At 48.8% G+C, this 19,675-nt stretch overlaps 2 protein-coding genes across 2 annotated transcripts; both read left to right on the top strand.

Annotated features, from left to right (window-relative positions):
• The first annotated feature begins 5,988 nt into the window (after positions 1-5,988).
• LOC106498097 (acyl-coenzyme A thioesterase 1-like) lies at positions 5,989-11,195 on the top strand. Its single transcript, XM_067295564.1, has 3 exons — positions 5,989-6,591; positions 8,127-8,329; positions 10,073-11,195. The coding sequence occupies exons 1-3, from the start codon at positions 5,991-5,993 to the stop codon at positions 10,676-10,678; spliced, it is 1,410 nt and encodes a 469-aa protein (XP_067151665.1). The 5' UTR covers positions 5,989-5,990; the 3' UTR covers positions 10,679-11,195.
• A 266-nt stretch (positions 11,196-11,461) lies between these two features.
• Positions 11,462-19,302, top strand: LOC106498362 (acyl-coenzyme A thioesterase 5-like). Its single transcript, XM_013959581.2, has 3 exons — positions 11,462-12,020; positions 14,740-14,942; positions 15,824-19,302. Exons 1-3 carry the CDS (start codon positions 11,462-11,464, stop codon positions 16,397-16,399), a joined length of 1,338 nt encoding a protein of 445 aa, XP_013815035.2. The 3' UTR covers positions 16,400-19,302.
• Positions 19,303-19,675: the final 373 nt, after the last annotated feature.

Raw genomic sequence — 19,675 nt, 5'->3', positions numbered from 1 at the left:
ACCTAACCTTTGTTATTTACGATATTTTAGCAACATCCCTGGAAATTTATGCAATACAAGACCCATTCTAAGTTGCTTAAATTAGAAAGTGGAGTAAAGATAAGGCAAAACTGATCCAGAAGCCACAGGTGATATCAAGATTGAACAGATAAAAAATTGGAAGATGTCCTTCCAGGATAAATATGATTATAGAAGCACCTGTTATCAAAAAGGGTGTTAAGTAATATAAAGGTATGTACAAACAATCGTGCCACCTGTGGTATGAAAGGCTGAAGATATAAACCAGGTGTAAGTATTAAAAAAGCAAGCTTTAGAGCCGCAGAAGGTGGTAGAGGCCCTACCTTAGTAATGCAGACAGACTCACATATGCCAGGCAGGAAGAGAGAAGGGTGTTTTTGCATCCTTCTTTTTGCACCCTTTCACACTCTTTTGCACCTGGTTCTGCCCAGCGGCCTGAGGTCTTTGCTAAATCAGATGTCAAGACACCCCAATGGTGAGGGCAGATATAGGTGGTCTAGGGGTCCCTCTGTGTTGGTATGGCTATGTTCTCTAATACTCATCAGACACAAACCTTTCTTTGCCCATTTCTCTTAGCTTATAATGATGCCTACTTGGATCACTCTCCCCACTGGAAGCCAGGATGGTGCCTTTTACTAAGGCTCTCCTCATGCCAGATCTTCCTTGTCTTTAATGTCCTCCAGCTCAGTCCACAGCACCCAGCTGAGCTCTGCCAGTGGGACTGACAGCATGGTGCCCATGCGCAAGTGTGAGCCAGACACAGAGCTCAAGCCAGGCCCCAGGAGGAGGGGAGGATTGCTGGACTGCAATTTTGGACACTAGAAAGGCATCAGCCATCAAAATCACCATATTATACACTCTGGTTAGTTCAAAAGAAATGGGCTGGCCATGTGACAGTGTGTGGTGTGCCCTCCCTGGCCCATGCTGCAAGGTGATCCAAGGGTTGCACAGATCTGATGAAAGCCTGGCTGTTGCCCTATATTTTTTCTCACAGGAACTTGATCTTTACCTGATTAAGCTGTTCCCTTCCCTACTTTTTTTTTTTTTTTTTTTTTTTCCTCCCAGTAGGATGTGTCAGGAATGGATTTCTCTCTAACTTGGCTACGCAGGCCCCAGTTTATCTATCCTGAGCTCCAGGCTCATCTTCATTAGAGACCAGGTCCTCCATTTAAATCCTAACATGCAGTCACGCATTGGTTGTCTCAGGCTCTGCTCAGGGGACAATGTTCTCTGTCTCTGTGATATTCATGATCTTTTGAGTGAGCATACCAGTTGCATGAGCCTCCTTTCAAGCATTGGCAACCCGCCCTAATGAACAGATATGCAGGCTGCACTCTGAATGAATGAAGGGAGGCAGTTATGCTGAGAGTATTCCCAGAAAACAAAAAGCTGAAAATGCAGTGGTATTTAGTCCAGATGCACTTAATCCTAATGCCTAGTTGCCTGACAACCACACCTGGATTTCCTCTCATGGGTACTGAGTTGCTTCAGTCCTAATGAGAGCCAACTGATATGCATGCAGTGTGGAGAAGTGGAACACTGGTGTTGGAGGGTGACAGGGGAGGTAGCCACACTGATAGTGTGAACATACTCTATGTACATTCAAAATATAACCTCTACACTTTTGGAGGGGGGTGTAAAATAATCCAGATCAGTAATAAGCAAATAGTAATAAACACAATACCCCCTTATTAATAAAATATTAGTATAAATAGTAGGGCTCAAATTAGATGTTATAAAAGGTTATGTACTAAAACAAACCTGATCTGTCAAGTCACATTTAATGATTCATGATCCATTTCATCAGAAGAGGTAAATTTGTGTGAATTTCCTACACTTTATCATCAGTCTCTTTGGTAAAACAGTCTTGGACTAATCATGGTGGGGGATTCCACTTGAAACACTGTATGCAAAAAAACTGTTGTGAGACATTATTGTTTCATGCCTGGCCTGAATTGCTTTTCAAGCTTAGAGATTACCGGATAAGGGTCCTTTCCCTAACATTTAAAAAGATTGCCAAATGTATTCCAGTAGCCCTCCCTATGATGGCAGGGAACCTATGCATATGGGTGGCATAGCAAAGGCATCATATACAAGGAGCAGCTTCTAGACTGGAGCAGGGCTCTGCAGTGACCCTCCCTTTCTCCCATTACCCTCAATCACAGGCACCCCTACGTTAACGAGGTAGCATTGTGGGTGGTAAGGTCAAAGCTCACTCTGAGCTCCAGGTCAATGCCTAGCAGGACGTCTAGGCTTTTTTTCAACAAATAGCTGAAAGGCAACCAATGTCCAGGACATAGGACTCAATTTCACAGATTCTTTTACATTTCTCAGGTCAAACCCTGCTCACAGCTGCACCAGTGAAATCCCACTAACATTCGAGGTTTTGCACACCCACAGCTGAGAGAAAAGTTAGGTTCATATTTTTCTTGTTATCCCTGACTGTGCTTTCTTTACTTTCAAGGAAAGTAAACATCAGAAAGTATACATCAGAATCAGCCCTTGACCAAATGAGATTGTCAGATATCTGGGTATACCCTTAGTGCTTGGGGATCTCTCAATAAGTGTCTGGACTCACCATATTACTATGATCTCCCCATACATAAGCAATCATCTTCTTCCTTGCTGTCAATTACTCACATGTACAAATTCAGGGAAAGGGTCTCCTTTTCCATAGGGAGCCTGCAGCTTGGCCGAGTTCGGGAGAGAAAAGGCAGTGACTGTGAGATAAGCCCGGGGATGGGGAGGGAGACTGCAGCTACACCTTCCTCTGCATCTGTTCCTGCAGGCTGAAGGGAGATTGCTTCTAAGATCCCATCATGTGTTTGCACTTGCCTTTGGGAAGTTTGCCACAGCTTATCTAAGGCAGTGGGGAGGTACAACCTGTGCAGCAGTGAGCCACCAGGGCTTGGGCCGAGCTGCCGCCCTTCAGAGATGCTCTCACGATACCAGAGGACTCCCTTTGCTTAGCCCACCCTGCTGCAGGCTCTGACAGGGCTGCAGCTACGGCTACGGGCTGCCAGGCGGCCTTTGACGTCTCCCCAGCACAGCGTGGGCCTGTTTTATCACAAATGGAAATGTGACTAAGTGCTGGGCTGCAGAAGTGTATGATATAGGATATTAGAAAATGGATGTCAGTGTTTCTGGTTAAGAGCTCTCAGGCTTCTGGGAATTGACTCTTCTCCCTAAAAGGGCTGTTTGTCTTCTGTGCCTTGTGTTCATGTCCCCTTTAGAAGGACGTGCTCTGGCCAATAATTCCCACTCCTGGCCCCAAAACAGTCTGGCCATTCAAGAAGCCATTCTGTGTCCTACAAACTTCTCCAACATGGATGTGGTACATTTGCTACTTTGCTTTTGGAATGAGAAATCTGTATAAGTGATCATTACTGATAAGAGAGAATTAGTGCAGAATGATGCTCCCAGACCCTTCCCCACCCAGCACATCTTGTAATCTGTGTTCCACCACCACCTACTAAATGAGCCAAATGGTGATCAAAGGCTGATTCGGGAGTGGGAAGGAGAAACTGAGGCAAGTCACCTTCACTACAGACTGTCTCTGCCAGCAGGCCTTAAACACAATGCTGAAAAAATTGCCAATTATTAGCACTAAGATGGATTTTCATCTTATACAGACGATGTTGACTTTCTGCTGATGAGCGTCCTGCCAGTTATTTTGCCCCTGACCTTTTCAGGAGGGACAGAGCAATTTCCACAGGGAAAGGACGACTGCTGAGACTCTGCCCAATACCTCTAACTACTGGTACTGCAAACGAGGACAATGCTGAGCATTCCCTCACATCTTTCCACTCATTTCTGAGCCACAAACACAGATACGGGGAGCTTGGCGTGGGACACGCCTCTGCCAACATCTCCCAGGAGGAGTCAGGGAGCCTGAGGAGGCAGCTCTTCCTTTGTGGTTCCCTGAGGAGCGCAACATCCAGGTCGAGGTAAGGCTGACTGAATGTCAGTTTTTCAACTCTTGCACAAATTATTCTTGGAAGGGCAGAGATTTAATATTTCTCTGAGGACACTTAGCCCTTACAGGACCCTGCTGTCCGTACTCATAATAACAATGTTAAGAGAGAGTGGGAGCAAGTCTCTTCTAACACATCAGGACCTTTACTCCTCTCCCTGCAGCACTGAGCACGAAAGGATACATGAGCATGGTGGCCAGGAACTACACACCACTTGATGAGCCAAGGTGAGGGCTCCAGTTGCTTAAAAATTTCAGTTCCCTTGCTGGATGGGAAAATGCAATGCTTTTCTCCTGTTTCTCCTAGGAGAAACGGTGCTGTCAGAAGAAGATCCAGGCATTTCCTGACCTTGGTAAAGAGGATACAGTGAAAGTGCCTGTCCCTCCCTCCTTCCCACTCCCCTCCAGCACGACCGTCATTCCCAATCAGCCCAGCCATGTGGCTGTCAGGGCTGGGCAGAGGCTGGCAGAGATGTGACCCGTCTTGCCCACACCTCGGGGCACCAGTGTGGAGGAACATGCAGCAAGAGGACATGAAGCAAGGCCAGGCCCGTGCTGTCCTGGCTTCCTCCCACCTTGGCTGGGTTTGGGCTTTGCTCCCACTCCCACCCCTGGGCAGAGCTTGATGCCCCGTCTCACCCTGCTGGGGTGGCAGCAGCCACGTTGTAGCCTTGCTGCTGGCTGACAGCAGCCCCCTGCGCTGCCTGCGCTGTCCCCACCTCTGCACCCACCACCACGGGCCCTGGCCAGCCCTCACTGTGCCTGTGGGGCCAGCCAAGGCTGAGGCCAACGCCGGGGCCTGCTCCTGCCCTCACCACGCCGGGTGACAGCTCTGTGTGCAAAGAAGCCCCCAGTGTGCACAGGGACCGCATGGCCCCTGTCCCGGGGCCCATGCTCCTCACCTGCCCGGCCCACCCCGGCCCACAGCTGCCAGCGAGCTCAGCGCTGCCCGGCAGCACAACTCCCTCTGCCCAGAGTGCGCTGCCTCCCCCAGGGAGGGCTTGTGGCCCCAAGGGCAGGGCCCTGCTGGTAGAAAGGCCACCAGAGCCTCCCTGCCCCCTCCACAGCAGCTGGCCAGGTGGACCCTGAGCTGGACAAAGTCATGGTGGCATCTCCCACCTGCCCTCTCCAGTGCTTTGGACACGTATTTTTAAATGTGTCTCCCGCAGGCTCAGGGATTTCACCAGATTTTCCCTGAATGCCTTATCACAAGCGGAAACATTTCTGCTGCTGAGCTGCAGGAAGTCTACCACATGGTGTGTCAGAACCAGGATGCCAGGGTGTGTGTTTAAGAGTGTGCTGGCTGCTGGGAATCAGCTCATCCCTCTGGAAGGGCTGTTCATTTGCCTTCCGCACCGTGTTTCTACCTTTCCTTCAGAAGCATGCTCCCCGGCCGGGGGTTTCACTCCTGGCCCTGAGGTGTGTCAGTCATGCAAGGAGCTGTTTTGCCATGCTGTGCCCCCGCCCCCCGTCTCACCAGCCACCTTACGGTTTCGCTGTGGGTTATGGCCTTTGGGCTTCACTGGCCTGGTGCAAAGACAGAGCGCAAGGAGGAGATATCACAGGGAGAGCGGTCACGCGCAGGCTCCCTCTCCTTTCTGTGTCCCGATCATGACTTCTGACCACGACTCTGCTCTGCGGTTTGTGAACACCTCTGGCCGCTCGGTTTTATAAAGAAGATGATAGTGAGGAGTGCCTCACAGGCCTGCGCTCGCCCAGGGCCGCGGCCCAGCTCGGGGGGGCACCCGGGGGGAGAGGGCCGGAGGAGCCCCCCAGGCTGAGCCGGAGGAGGCAGCGCTTGGTGCGGGAGAGCCGCTCCGGGCCAGGCAGCCGCAGAGCCGCGCTCCAGGCCACGCAGTTCCGCCGGCAGAGACGCCGCGGCGGGCAGCGAGCGGGCCGGGGCCGGGGGGAGGTAGCCGCAAGTCCCGCCCCGGCGGGGCGGTGCCAGCAGCTCTCCGTGCCCGGGCGCCCGCCCCGGGGCGGAAGCGGCGGCGGGGCCATGTGGCGGGTCGCTGCCCGCTCCCTGCGCCGCACCGGCGCCCGGCGCTGGCAGAAGCGGCTCCCCCGGCCCGGCCCCGGCTCGCTGTGCTGCAGCCCCATGCAGACCCCCGGAGCGGTGGCCGCCCGCGGCCTGTCCTCCACGGCCCCCACCGTCCGCTTCTCGCCGGCTGCCCGCAGCCTCTTCGACGAGCCGCTGGCCATCGCCGTGCAGGGCCTCAGCCCGCGGCAGCAGGTCACGCTGCGGACATCCTTGCAGGACGAGACGGGCGAGCTCTTCGAGGCCTGCGCCCGGTACCAGGTGGAGGACGACGGGGAGCTGGACCTCGCCCGCTGCCCCGCGCTGCCGGGGGGCAGCTTCTCCGGCCTGGAGCCCATGGGGCTGCTCTGGGCTCTGCAGCCCCAGAAGCCCTTCTGGCGGCTGGTGAAGCGGGACGTGCGGACCCCACTGCGCCTGCTGCTGGAGGTGTTTGAGGGCCACGGGCCTCCGCCCGGGCGGCTCCTGGCGCAGGCTGAGCACGAGCGGGTGTTCCTGCGGGACGGGGTGCAGAGAGTCCCGGTGCGAGAGGGGAGGATCCGGGCGACGCTTTTCCTGCCTCCCGGTGAGTGCCAGCCGTGGCTGCGCTGCCCTTTTGCGGCGCCGGGCTCCTGCCCCATGGGCGCCGCCGCCTGCCACGGCCCCAGGCCCGGGCCTGCGCTCCCCGGGCGCCCGGTACTGCTTGGTCGGGCCGCACCTCCTCGTACGGCTTCGCCGCTGCAGAGGGGAGCTCGGCTCCGTCCTCTCTGCAGGCACCTTTCACGGGGCTGGGAGCCATTCAGTGCCCTTAACCCTGCCGGGAGGCCGCCTGCCCCCCGGACCCTGAGCCTCGCCAGAGCCCTCCCCGGTTTCGGTGCTTCCCCAGAGCCAGGAGCTGGCACTGGGCACTGGCCCCATCAATAACCCCTTCGGTCTGCTGGCCACCCTCCTCTGCATGCCGCCCAGCGTCTGGGTTCGCCTCGTTGGCTTGTGTTCAGCCTGGTGTCCAGCCTAAGGCCAAGGCCCTTTCCAGCAGGGCTGCTACTCAGGCTGTTGCTTCCCAGGGCAGGAGGCTATTCTGCCCCCAGTGAATAACTTCACGCTTCTCCGTGTTGAACTTTGTGATGTATTTGTTGGCCCAGTCCTAAGTTCATCAGGGTCCCTCTGGACTGAAGCTCTGACATTCGTTGTGTCAGTGCTCTCTCGAATTTAGTCTCATCTGCAAATTTGCTGAGGATGCCCCTTGTGCCACCATCCAGGCTGTTGATAAAGGTGTTAAGCAGTACGTACCTCAGTAACAACCCCAGAGGTAATCTGCTTGCTCCTGGCTGCCGGCTGAACATCAAACCGTTGGTCACTACCCTTTGAGTTTCCAAATGGGAGTAGCGTGGGAGATGGTGTCAGATGTCTTTGAGTCACCTTTCCCCTTCTTCACTGTTTTCCAGGGGAGTCAGCTAGTAATTCCCTGAATAAGTTGAAGTTTGCCCTCCTAAAGTCTAGAGTCCTAACTCTGCTGCTTCTCTTTCCAGCCTTCTCCCTCATGGCCTCCTCCTTTCCATACTTCCTTATTAGTTTACAGCTCTTCCTCTCAATTCTAGACTTCAGTCCCTGCCCCCCGATGAACCTAATTTAAAGCTTCCCTCACCAGGTTAGCAAGCCTGGTTGCAAATATTTTCTTCCCACTTAGTGCCAGAATAAACTGGCCATAGGATGTTTACACTGAAACTGAGAAGCTGGAACCATCAGAAGATGAGATTTTTGGATCAGTTTGTTGCGGGATGCAATGGGGAGAAACCTACTGGGTGTTTTTGAAGGGAGCCTGATACATTTTCATGATGATGTAGATAGCTAGATATGACTGCCAAGGGATCCCTTCTCTTCAAGCCATATGTTCCCTGATGTTAACTAAAACATTAGCTGGCTTGCTATTTTGTGCTGTCTTATTTAATTTTGAAGCAATTCAGCCATTTATTGAAAACTGACACAGAAATTAGGACCCTTAGTTCCAGTTCTGTTACTGCTGTTTGTTTTTCTCTTTTAAAAAGAGATATATTCCCAGACCTGTGAATTTGGGATATAAATGAAAAATTATGAATTAATGTGTTATGTGGTCTCTTTCAGGAAATGGCCCTTTTCCAGGAATAATTGATATATATGGAACAGGAGGGGGGCTCCCTGAATACAGGGCATGCCTGCTGGCCAGCTATGGCTTTGCTGTGCTGGCTCTGGCTTACTACGGCTATGAAGATCTCCCCAAAGATATGAAGGAATTCCACCTGGAATATTTTGAAGAAGCCATAAACTATATGTTGCAACACAGACAGGTCAGTTTGTTCATTGACATCCTCTCACCACAGGGAACTCTCATTAATCAGGTCCTGTCAGACTGCAGATGGGGCAGAGCTGCTGTACTTAAAATAGCATCTCTGTTCAAGCTGTCTTAAATAATTTGTTTCGTATCTTATACTCCCATTATAATGGTTCTCTAGCAGTTATTCCAATTCTTCCTTTGAACTGGCTGGGTAATAGAGTAACACCTGGGTCATATATTGGTAATTTCTGCTCCATTCAACCCTGTGTCCTCACTGGGGAACCAGTTACCTCAGGGCTTATCAAACTTCTGATGGGATTTTTGGGTTTATGCTTTGTAGAATGCCCTTGAGAGCTAATGCCCTTCTCAGCCATGTAACACATGATAAGCCTCTGTGATCCATGGCTCAAGGAAGTCCACCAGTGCGCATTTCTTGCTGTATATTGGATAGGCTGTTATAGTCGGTCCAAAAGTTGGTATTTGGGGAATGTGGTTTCTAGTAGCTGGTTGTGAGCTCAGGGGCCTTCTAAGTCTGCACCTTTTGTAAGAGAGCCCTGCTGTGTTCTGCATCTGCTTCCAAATAGCTGTGCATGACAATAACTAGGGCTGTACAAGGAGAGCTCACCTTTAAACTAAATACCATCCCCAACCTCAGAAAGATGAGCATTTTAAGGCTTTCGTTGCCCTTCAGTCACCTAAGCCCTAACTTCTGGTGCTACCCTTCTGTCCAAAAACTCCTGAAAATTGCCTTTTTTACTCTCTTTTTTTTCTTTCTGCGAACAGCACCCCAGCCTCCCATTAACGCTTCCACTAATACCCCCCACCATGTTCTTTACATGTTGCAAAGTTGCAGCCATATTTTATAATTTCCCTCTTTCCATGCTTCAGAGTCAGTGGGTTTGGAGCCTATTATGCTGATGGTAAGTATCAAAGGTATGAAATTTTGGTGCTATCTCGGAGCCTCTTATCCCGAGGCTCTTTGGATATTGGAGTAATTCACTTCTTCCAGTGTTCTTAGAGGATTTCAGCCACCTGTAAAATCATTTAGCTTTACTACTCTGGTTAAGTTGCCTGTGGAAAAGAAAAAGAAGCTAACCTAGTCTATATTAACTCTGTAGGGTCTTACAAATGGCTTGAAAGAGGTTTTTAATAGGTTAATTTTTTTAAGATACATTTTAATGAGTAAGCTACCTCAAAATACTTCCTTTTCAGTGTGAGTAAGACACCAAGCATAATGAAGAAACAAGAGAGAGGTGATAGAGTCCTGCCACCCCGTGTTAGGGTGCTACCCTATGTCTCCTCCTAATAGGAGAATCAACAACAATGTTTGAATATAAGAAATACCTTAGGATAACTAAATGACAGTGTCATAATCATTACTGATTTTGAACATTTTCCACTGAAAGAAAGCATTTGAAGAAGAGGCCTCCCCTCTCCCTTCCCTCTGCTTTCCCAAGCTGCCTTATGAGCAAAGTGAATCTGGAGCTACTGGTCTGCCTGGCTTTTTGCAAACAGAGCTGTGCTCTCTGCATATGCTTCAGCACGGAGCCTGGTGGTTTTGTTAGGATGTTGCTGCAGTCTCAGCAGGGCTTGTGATCATAAACCAAGCCCAGAGCTGTGCCAGGGTCCCCTCCAATGCAGACCCTGCACTTAGGACGTTAGGGGCCTATACCTGCAGTCAGGACAGAGGCTGCTGTTAACACAGCAACGCTTTAAATGGTTCATTGCTTGTGGTTTCTCTTTCTCTCCCCTCCAGGTTAAAGGTCCAGGAATTGGGTTGCTTGGGATCTCCAAAGGGGGCGACCTGTGCCTCTCCATGGCCTCCTTCCTAAAGGGCATCACTGCCACCGCCCTCATCAACGGCTCAGTGGCAAACGTGGGCGCTGTGCTGCGCTACAAGGATGTCACCATTCCACCCCTCGGCATCAATGCAAGCCGCGTCAAGTTCAACGAGTCCGGGGTTGCGGATATCATCGACGTCCTGAACAACCCGTTAGAGGGGCCTGACCGCCGGAGCTTTATCCCCCTGGAGAAGGCCGAGTGTCGCTTCTTGTTCATTGTTGGCCAGGATGATCGCAACTGGAAAAGCGAATTCTTTGCGGTTGAGGGGAGCAAACGTTTGCAAGCTCATGGGAAGGCAAAGCCTGAGATAATCTGTTACCATGGGGCAGGGCACTATATCGAACCCCCCTTTTTCCCAATGTGTGCAGCCTCGATGCACCTGCTAGTTGGCAGGCCAGTGGTGTGGGGAGGGGAGCCCAAGGCGCACTGTGAGGCACAGGTGGATGCTTGGCAGCAGATCCGAGCCTTTTTCCACAAACACCTCGCTGGCACGCTGTCAGGGATCTCCAATAAGCTGTGATGTGCATTAGGTTATTTTACAGATGAAGGTGCTGGTGTTTCATGTTTGTTTTGTTCATTGACTCCGAATGAGAGCAAAGAATAGCTGTGAATAAGCTGTTGGGTTTCTCCGGAGGCGGACGTGCATGGGGTCATGCTGGTGGTGCCGCGTGTCCCAGAGCAGGCCCGCGGCACTGCCCGCTGCGCAGCCACTCCGCCCGGAGCCCCACTCTGGAGCCGGGCTGCGGAGCTGGCACCGCAGCTCCTCGGCAGGCGCGAAGGGGGCAGCGAGGCCGTGACGGCAGCGTCGTCACGTCCCTGCTGCCCCACGCTGCGAGGGGCTCCCAGCTTAATTTCTGCCCCTGCCCTCTCGCCCACTCCCTGGGGACCTGCTGGGCTGGTTTTGAGTAACGTTTTCCACCCAAATACTTGTTTGAAAGAGAAAGCACTGGATGTTGCTAGTGAGGTGAATTTGCCCTGTTGACTAAAAAATGTACAAATTTGTGCCTTGCTAATCCAAGCCGAGCGGGTGTAGCTGATCAACGTGGCTCATGTCTTATGTGAATTACGTTAGGCGCATTTATGCATTCTGTGGGCACTGTTTGGGGTTTACTTTTTTAATGGATCAATATGAGATGTTAACCGTTACGAGGCGAGCCGCGCCGGCGGCGGTTGGGGGGCGGGGCCGGGGAGGGCGGTTGGGGGGCGGTGGCTCTGCTCTCGATTGAGGCTGCCTGGGGGGCAGGAGGCCGCACCGCCCGTTGTGGCCGTTGGGGCGGGGGGTCGCGCTCGCCTCCTCGCCGCCATGTGGAGAGCCACTGCCGCCGCCGCCGCCGCCCCGGTGCGGGCCCTGTGCCGTGCCCCGCTGCTGCCGCCGCCACCCCCGCGGCGGCGGGCCGTGAGCGTGGCGGTGTCGCCGGCCGCTGGCCTGGCGGACGAGCGCGTGGAGACGCGGGTGGCGGGGCTGGGCCCGGGGCAGCCGGTGACGCTGCGGGCGGTGGCGGCGGACGAGCGCGGCTGCCTCTTCCAGTCGTGCGCGCACTACCGGGCCGACGGCCGCGGCGAGCTGCACCTGGGCACGGACGCCTCGCACGGCGGCGACTACACCGGCGTGGAGCCCATGGGGCTCTTCTGGAGCCTCGCCCCCGCCGGCATGGAGCGGCCTTACCAGCGGCTCCTGCCCCGCAGCACCGGCACCCCCATGAAGGTGGAGATGCTGGTGCACCAGGGCCACAGCCGGCCCGACGCCATGCCCGGTCCGGTGATGGCCAAGGCCGAGGTGGAGCGGTGGTTCACGGCGCCCGGCGTGCGGCGGATCCGGCTCAAGGAGGGAGGCGTGCGGGGCTCCCTCTTCCTGCCGCCCGGTGAGTGCCCCGGCCCGGGCCTCCCTGTGCGGCACCCAGCGGGGTTGGGCGTTCTTCCCGCCGGTCGGTCCCTAAGGAGGCCCGTGGAGGGCTGCCTTGCTGCAGCAGCGGGCCGCGGCTTCGTGGGACAGGCAGCAGCTATATGAGAACAGGCGTTGTTGCATTTACCACATCGCTGCTCCCTGTCTAGGGCTTTCAGCCAATTGTTCTGGGCTGCGAGAATAATTTGTATTCAGCAAAGCTGATACGCTGTCCTTATAGGAGCTTGTGGAAAAATCTCCCACAGATTTTACCTGGAGTGGGACCGACTTTAGAAGGCGTTTTTCCTCCCTGTGAAACACATGCCAATAAACAGAGTAGTGGAAGGAGGTTATAGAAAACATAAGTCTGCCACCATCTCTCTGTTATACTAGAGCCAAAGCTAAGTTAACAGTTTTGTTACTGTGGTTTCTTGGTGGTTTTATAAATACAAAATAGATTTCTGGGGAAGTTCTGCCTGTGGCACCTGCGGGATGGCTGTGCTTTATGAAGTGCGATATTCTGATGGACAGCTACTGTTGCTGGGGAATGAAACCTTACACTGTGTCATGGTGTTTGAACATTCAAGCCATGATTTAAACTTCTGAGTGTTATCCTACTAGAACTGTCCTTATATTGTCTCTTATTTATAATGACTTGGTTCAGCAAAACACATAAGCACCACTAGTTTTTATGGATCTAAGTCTTTCCAGTGAATGGTTTCCAAACCAATAATCTTTTTATCCATTTAGACATGGATCCAAAGTCCACTGAAGAAAAAAACAATTGAGATTGAACTTTGTGTTTTGGATGAAAAGTTTAGTCAGCATTCTGGGTTCTCCAACACTGAGACCCCGTTGTTGTGATAAATCCTGCCTTAGAGAATGAGCTGAGTTTCTGCTAAGCTCAGTGGGAATCCAGAGATCTGCAACCTGGAGCTGCATTTGTCCCTTTAGAAAGTCCAGTGTTGTAATAGTAGTGTGGAAAAGTCTGGAATCGTTGCTTAAATGACGTTAAAATTCTTCTCAGTGGAGTATCCAGTTACAACATTACCACCATACTTTGCGTGCTTTAGGGAGTGAAAAATGTTAATATTGTTAAGATAGGATTCTCAGAGGTGAACTGACCTTACTCATGTCATCTCACTTTGACTAGCTTAAATTATGTTTGCAATATGTCTGAAATGAGAAACTTCTTTTATAAGAGTTCCATTTTATTTATTTGTTTATTTTTAAGCAGTAGTAAAGATGTCTAGCTCCATTTATCCTGCTTCTTATTGTACTATGCAAAAACTGCACACTTGGACATGAGTAGGCACTCAGGAAGGCAGTCTGGGATCCTTGTATAAGTTAAAGGTTGTCTTCATGAGAGATAAAAAAACATTTTTGTTTGACTGTATTCTGATATATTTTTGCTAAAGAATTTTCTATGTAGGCATGATAAATAAGTGAATACCTTTCTTTTCTAGCCATCTAGGCTGACTATTGTTAACTAAACGTTTCTCTTGATCATGGCATCATGATAAGAAATGTATTCAGACTGATTTTCTTCCCAGCAGAATATTAAACTCCTGAGGAAAAAATTTAGAACTGAAAGAAAAAGAAAAAAAAAAAATCGCCATATTTCAGTGCTTTTCTGACCTCCTAATATTCTAAGTTATGAGGTTTCCATCATCTAGTGTGTCTTGTCCTAAACTTTGTTTTCTCAAGTACCTTGAAATGTCAGAGGTCTTTTCTTTAATTGTTGCACATAGGTAACTTAGGAGTGTTAATGCACTTCTGCACAAGTAGATCTCTTTTCTGCTAGATAGTTGTGGTGATCTGGATCTGAATGAGTCAGTGGTGACATCTGGTGGCCAGTCAAAAAAAGGACAAAAAATTGGGGTCTTTATAGTTGTAAGGATATCCAACCCTTTAGCTCAAAGTCTGCTACCATGGCAGACAGTAATATCACAAGAAGACTTTGGCTGCGAAAGCATGTCCACTTAAAGTTGTGGTTTTGAATATTTCTGCAGTTCAGTGGGACTGTTCATATACATGTATATGTGTGTGTATATCTGTGTATCTGTCAGCCACACACACATTCACACAACCACACACACACACACACACACACACACACAGAGAGAACACTCAGTTTTACCCTCTGTCTCTTCACACTTGCAATAGCAGTTCTGCTGCCAACTGTTGCAGTGCTGATGCTGAGACAGAGCTAGTAAGTGTAGCTAATTTCACCCAGGTGTCTCTTTGCTATGTTTTTCTCAATGCACTTTTTTTTCCAGAGTTTGTGCAAGTCTTGTAGAATTTATTTCTATAGGCTCAATGCAATTGCCTATATAGTAATGTGCTTGCACTTTGCTAATTAAAGTATGACTTGTTTGTGGAGAAAACATCTGATTTAGAGTATGATTGTTTGCAGGATGGGAAGTTAAGATTATTGAAAAATACATTTAAAACGGTTAAAAAATATTTGTTAACTGTTTACATATTTTACAGGAAGGTAAGGAACTATTCCTGGTTTGAAATAGCTAGAGTAGGTTACAGCACTAATTCTGTATTCTCCACTGTAGAAGTGGAAAAGTAATAAGCAGTAATAGAAAGTGTATTATGCCTGCTGTATTTTCCTCTTCACTTTTCATTAGATACTTTGTAGTGTCCTGTTTGATAACTTATTGTCTTCTCTACCTCTTTATTTAATATAGGAGATGGCCCCTTTCCAGGAGTGATTGACATGTACGGTGATGAAGGGGGTTTAATTGAATTTAGATCCAGCCTTCTGGCCACCCATGGTTTTGCTGCTCTTTCTCTGCCTTACTTTGACTTTGAAGATCTGCCTAAGGTCATGAAAGAATTCAAACTCGAGTACTTTGAGGACGCAGCTAGATTTCTACAGCGTCACCCGAAGGTGAGTGTAATGCGAGGTTTCTCCAGACAAGGAACTGGAGAGGATTCAGCAGCCATGCCCCAGTAGCATCAGTGATTTCCTTGGAGTGTCAGTTTCTCTTGAGCAGGTTTTGGCTCAGTAATGGAAAAAGCATAGGTTTTACACAGGTGACTATGCTTATGACTGCAGAGAGTGAATTTCTTTCTTCCAGCACACTGGCCATTAAAAAATGGGCAAAACTGGCCATTAAATAAACTTATGCTGGAAGCTAGAAGATTCCTGATCATTAGAACAGTGAAGTGCTGGAACAGCCTCTGAACAGGAGCAATGGTGATAAAGATATACTACTTTAAAAATGGAAAGTAATTAGCTTGTGAAAGGATGGTAGAAAACTGCTTAATAATCAGCAAGGGAATGTATTTGATGACTTAGGAAGTTACTTTCGGTTTTACTTTCCAGACTGGAAAAGGACAAGACTAAATAATACTCACCTAATTCTCACATGTCATTTGCAAGATTACTTTACTTGCCTGAGATGTATATAGCAATAGACTGTACTTGAATTTCCTGCTACCTGTTCTGGAAAAAAGAGAAAGTATTTGGATCAAAATATGCAGTTGGGACTAGGTGAGGTCCAAGCGATTGTATCTTCTGTGCCTAGCATAAATACTGTGTTTTTGTTATTTTAACGGATTTAACATCTGTTGTCCCTGAAAAATAAGACACTTAGAGGAAGGAGCCTGGCTCCAGGCTGTAGCCTTCCAACTGGTAACGTCAATGATTTATGTAACCTTTTCTGTATAACACAACTCCAGAGGCATTTAATGGCTAATCCTATTATAATGCATACTTCCTGTATTCCTTTCTTCCTCTGTTCCCCTCCCCCACCGCCTTATCTGAAGGTGAAGGGGCCAGGAGTTGGAGTGATTGGGACTGGGAAAGGGGCAGAATTAGCACTCTCCATGATCACCTTCCTGCCAGAAGTAGTGGCTGCTGTCTGTATCTCCGGCTGTAGTTCGAACACAGTTGCAGACCTCCATTATGGTGAGATGACTCTGCCTGGGCTGCGTTTTGATATGGATAAGGTCAGTGTTTCTGACGCTGGTGTATTTGACACTTTTGAAGCTCTGGATGACCCAATGAATCCTGCTAATTCTCCTTGCACAATCCCCATAGAAAAAGCTGAAGGTCACTTTCTCTTAGTGGTAGGAGAAGATGATCGTATGTGGAAGAGCTCCTTATATGCTGAGCTGGCAATTGGGCGTCTGCGCCAGCATGGGAAAGAAAACTTTGAGCTCTTGAGTTACCCAGGAGCAGGCCACCGAATCGATCCTCCTTCTACTCCATTCTGTCAGGTAGCTGTGGATCGTGTTCTGGGGGTACCTGTCCTGGGGGGTGGAGAGAGCAAAGCACATGCCCATGCACAGGAACACTCCTGGGGAAAGATTCAGGAGTTTCTGCACTTGCATTTGGGATGAACACTTCAGTACCTGAAAGCTACTGCTGAGTTGCAGAGGACTGAGCTTGAGCCACCAAAATGACTAGAGAATTGGAGGGACTGACTGAGAAAAGGTCTGAAATATGAAATAACCAAATGACAGCTCAGCTACGTGCATAAATCCAAACACAAGGGGATTTGTCTGGATTAGTCTAAGTTACTGTAACTAGGCATCCTCAGGAGAAGTGAAACAATGATAATAAATAGGCTGCATTTTAGTACAAATTTGCCAGCCTGAATTGGTCTTGGTATAAAGAAACAAGTGTCTGAAGAGAGCGGTAGGTACTTTCTTGCCTGCAGTATTTATGACTTAAAGAACTTAGCAAGCCATTCTGCACTGTCAGAAATGGCAGACTGGTTCCCACATGGGGAAATGATGGCAACCTATGGATGATAAACTTTGACATCAAAATGAAAAATGATTCTGGCTTTGGGTCTGAATCAAGCTACTTCAGCCCAGAAGTCTCCAATTTACAGCCATATATATTTTGGAAATGTCTTCTATCTCTGTGAAGCCAGGAGTATCTATTTGTAATGAGTCTTTTGTTACCTTCACCTTAGACAGTGGTCTTCTGCCAACATAGTCAATGCTTCTTTCCAACAAAAAGCTACCTATAGAGTGAGAAAATGAAGAGTACTTTTACTGTCATCTAGGGAGAATGGCAGTGCCAGCACTACCTTGTACTAGTGATGTAATCAGCAGGGACTCATCTGTTCCTATCATGTCTTGGACTGGCAGTTGACATTCAGGGTATTAAAGTTCTGCTGGGTAGCGTGGTTAAATACAGTTATGTGAAACTCTTACTTCTCTCTTCATTGCTTTCCTTAAAATAGTAACACCTGCCACTAAATTTTGGATTAGTTACTTGTGGAACTCTCTGGTAATGATGTCAGCAGATGCTGACAGCTGTTTCTAGGGAGGAGGCCAAGTTGAGAAACAGAAAACCTGGCCAACAGAAGATTGCAAGACTGACTAAAAAGCTGAAATATGGCAATGATTAACTTAAAATCATAATATTAAAAAAAAAAAGCTAAGGTTATCTTTCCCATGGCTGCCGGGGATTGTTTTTCATCCAAATTAATTTTTAGTTAGTGCCTTATTTCTCCCACCATTTGGGTAGAAAGAAACAACTTCTTCCAAAATGACTTGATTTCTTGAGAGGGTCCTGCTGAAGTGGTGCCAGTGCTGGAGGCCTGTTTAATAAGGTCCTGTGTCGATACAGTTCTCCTTCCAGGGTCATTTTTTTTCCAGACCATTTTGAGGGCTTTCCAGGAAGTTACAAACCCTTCATTTATGGTACTGAATTTTGGTTTGCTCTGAGGGATCTTTTCTCTCCAATTAACTGTCATTATGCTTGTGCTCAGGTCTCATTAGCTTTGTTCTGCAACTCAATACTACTCCTTATCATTTGAGTGCAAGTCGTGTTCTCCATATACACCATCACTTCCAATTGAACAGTTTAGCTATTCACTTCTTACGAGATAAACTCTACCATACTCACTCCACTCAAAATGTCTTCACGGCTAGCCTTTCTAAACTCTTTAACTGAAGTGGCCTTGCCAGGGTCATTTCTGGTGTTTGAATCTGCACTAAAACTGGCTGCCTACGAGTCCAGGTTGGCAGCCTGCTGTGATGTGCGTATTGGTGTTGCCCATGCTTCGTACCCTGCCTTTTTGCCAAAGCCACTCCAGGTCATAACCGTAGAAGAAAGCATTGTCCAAAGGTTTCCTTTTGCACTGTCTGCCCTCCTCATGTGGATCTCCAGCAGTCAGAGCTAACTGTGCAATTGGCTTTAGTTGAACAGTGCCTCCTCTAACCCCATTTTGTTACCCTCCTGGTACTGATACCCATGTCTCTACACTGCAGTCCTCCACAGAATATCCAGTGCCATGCAAGATCACAAGCTGGAGTTTCAGGAAGCAAATGTTACGTTGTAATTAGAACAAAACCCAGGTAGCTTAAAAATCTCCAAATTTATTTCTAAAGCACAAACCTTTAAAAGAATTCTTACTAGCTATTAACAGGTATATACAATTTAAAAGAGAAGTAACACCTCCTTTGTTAAAAGGCAAGGCTCTGTAAGAATTCAGCATGTTTTTTGTTTCTGAATAATTCGTTTGGAAAGCTGAGCAATATGTTTTTTAAACAAAGAAGGGAAGAAAAATAAAAAGAACATAACTTTATTGTGGAAATACCTTTAGGAGCAGGGCAGGATACTCATGGCCAAAATTATTCACAAAATGGTCTGTAGAAAAGTGGCCTGCTTTTGCACTGATGTTTTGTATACTTACAATGCTACTTGGAGACCAAAGATGCATCTTAGACACTATGTAGATAATATATTTATTTCCTGAATGGGGAGTACCAGAAATATTTATAGTATGTGTTAAAATGAGTGACTGTGGCCTTAAAGCCATATTATTTACACTGTTTCACATACTTTACATGGCAAAACTCCCACAGCATTTTATTGAGAATATTGCTTGGATGGATGGCTTAGCTTTATTAGCTAAATTTGGGGCTATCTCATGATGGAGGCAAAATTAGGCTTGGGGTTCCAGAAACACCCGCTGACTTAAGGATGACCAGTGCTGCAGTCTGAAAAAGCTATGGCTCATCTGCTCCTTGCAGAGAGCAGCAGGCAAAGTCTGGGTGACTCTAACAGCACCGGGTTGTGTTATCCACTAAATGTTATCAGCCAAAAGCTGACACTTGGGCCAGCTGTAGTAAGTAGACCATGTTACGAATCATACCTTACTGGATCAAGTTACTGCTCAATGTATGGTTTGTATTACAGGATCATTTTGTGCAGACACTATTTGTAATTTGCAAATTAACTTTTTTCACTGATTGACTTAAATAAAATGTATATAATGATGCTAGGATGGTGTGGCATGTTTTTTTATTATTATTGCTGCAGGCAGCCGGGTGGGGGAAGGAGGTGTGAAGCTCTCTGTCCTTAACCCTCTCGCTCACCCGCTTGTGCGGAAAGACTTCAAAGTGAGGCAGTTACCAGTGAGGAGTCCCGGGCGGGCGCGGGACGGGGCGGCGGCCGAGCTCCAGCGGCCACGGCCATCAGCTGACACCGTGCAGGACGACCACGCCCCCCTCCGGCGTGTCCCACAATGCGTCGCGGATCGCCCCGTACGCAACTTCCGGGAGGGGGACTTTCTCTGGCGGTGCATCTCTATGGTCGCCAGGTGTGGTTGCCTTCGTGCTAGCCCCTCCCACCTAGAAGAGCCGCCGGCGCTGCGC

The sequence above is a fragment of the Apteryx mantelli genome, chromosome 4 (genome assembly GCF_036417845.1).
Source record: "Apteryx mantelli isolate bAptMan1 chromosome 4, bAptMan1.hap1, whole genome shotgun sequence".
NCBI lineage: Eukaryota > Metazoa > Chordata > Aves > Apterygiformes > Apterygidae > Apteryx > Apteryx mantelli.
The sequence above is the reverse complement of the archived record's forward strand: the minus strand, read 5'-3'. Positions and strand labels throughout refer to the sequence as shown.

Bases quoted from the DNA above. Each gene is read 5' to 3' on its own strand.
- LOC106498097 (XM_067295564.1), top strand. From the start codon at position 5,991: ATGTGGCGGGTCGCTGCCCGCTCCCTGCGCCGCACCGGCGCCCGGCGC. The intron at 6,592-8,126 runs GTGAGTGCCAGC...GGTCTCTTTCAG, and splicing joins GACGCTTTTCCTGCCTCCCG to GAAATGGCCCTTTTCCAGGA. The intron at 8,330-10,072 runs GTCAGTTTGTTC...TCTCCCCTCCAG, and splicing joins ATATGTTGCAACACAGACAG to GTTAAAGGTCCAGGAATTGG.
- LOC106498362 (XM_013959581.2), top strand. From the start codon at position 11,462: ATGTGGAGAGCCACTGCCGCCGCCGCCGCCGCCCCGGTGCGGGCCCTG. The intron at 12,021-14,739 runs GTGAGTGCCCCG...TATTTAATATAG, and splicing joins CTCCCTCTTCCTGCCGCCCG to GAGATGGCCCCTTTCCAGGA. The intron at 14,943-15,823 runs GTGAGTGTAATG...CCTTATCTGAAG, and splicing joins TTCTACAGCGTCACCCGAAG to GTGAAGGGGCCAGGAGTTGG.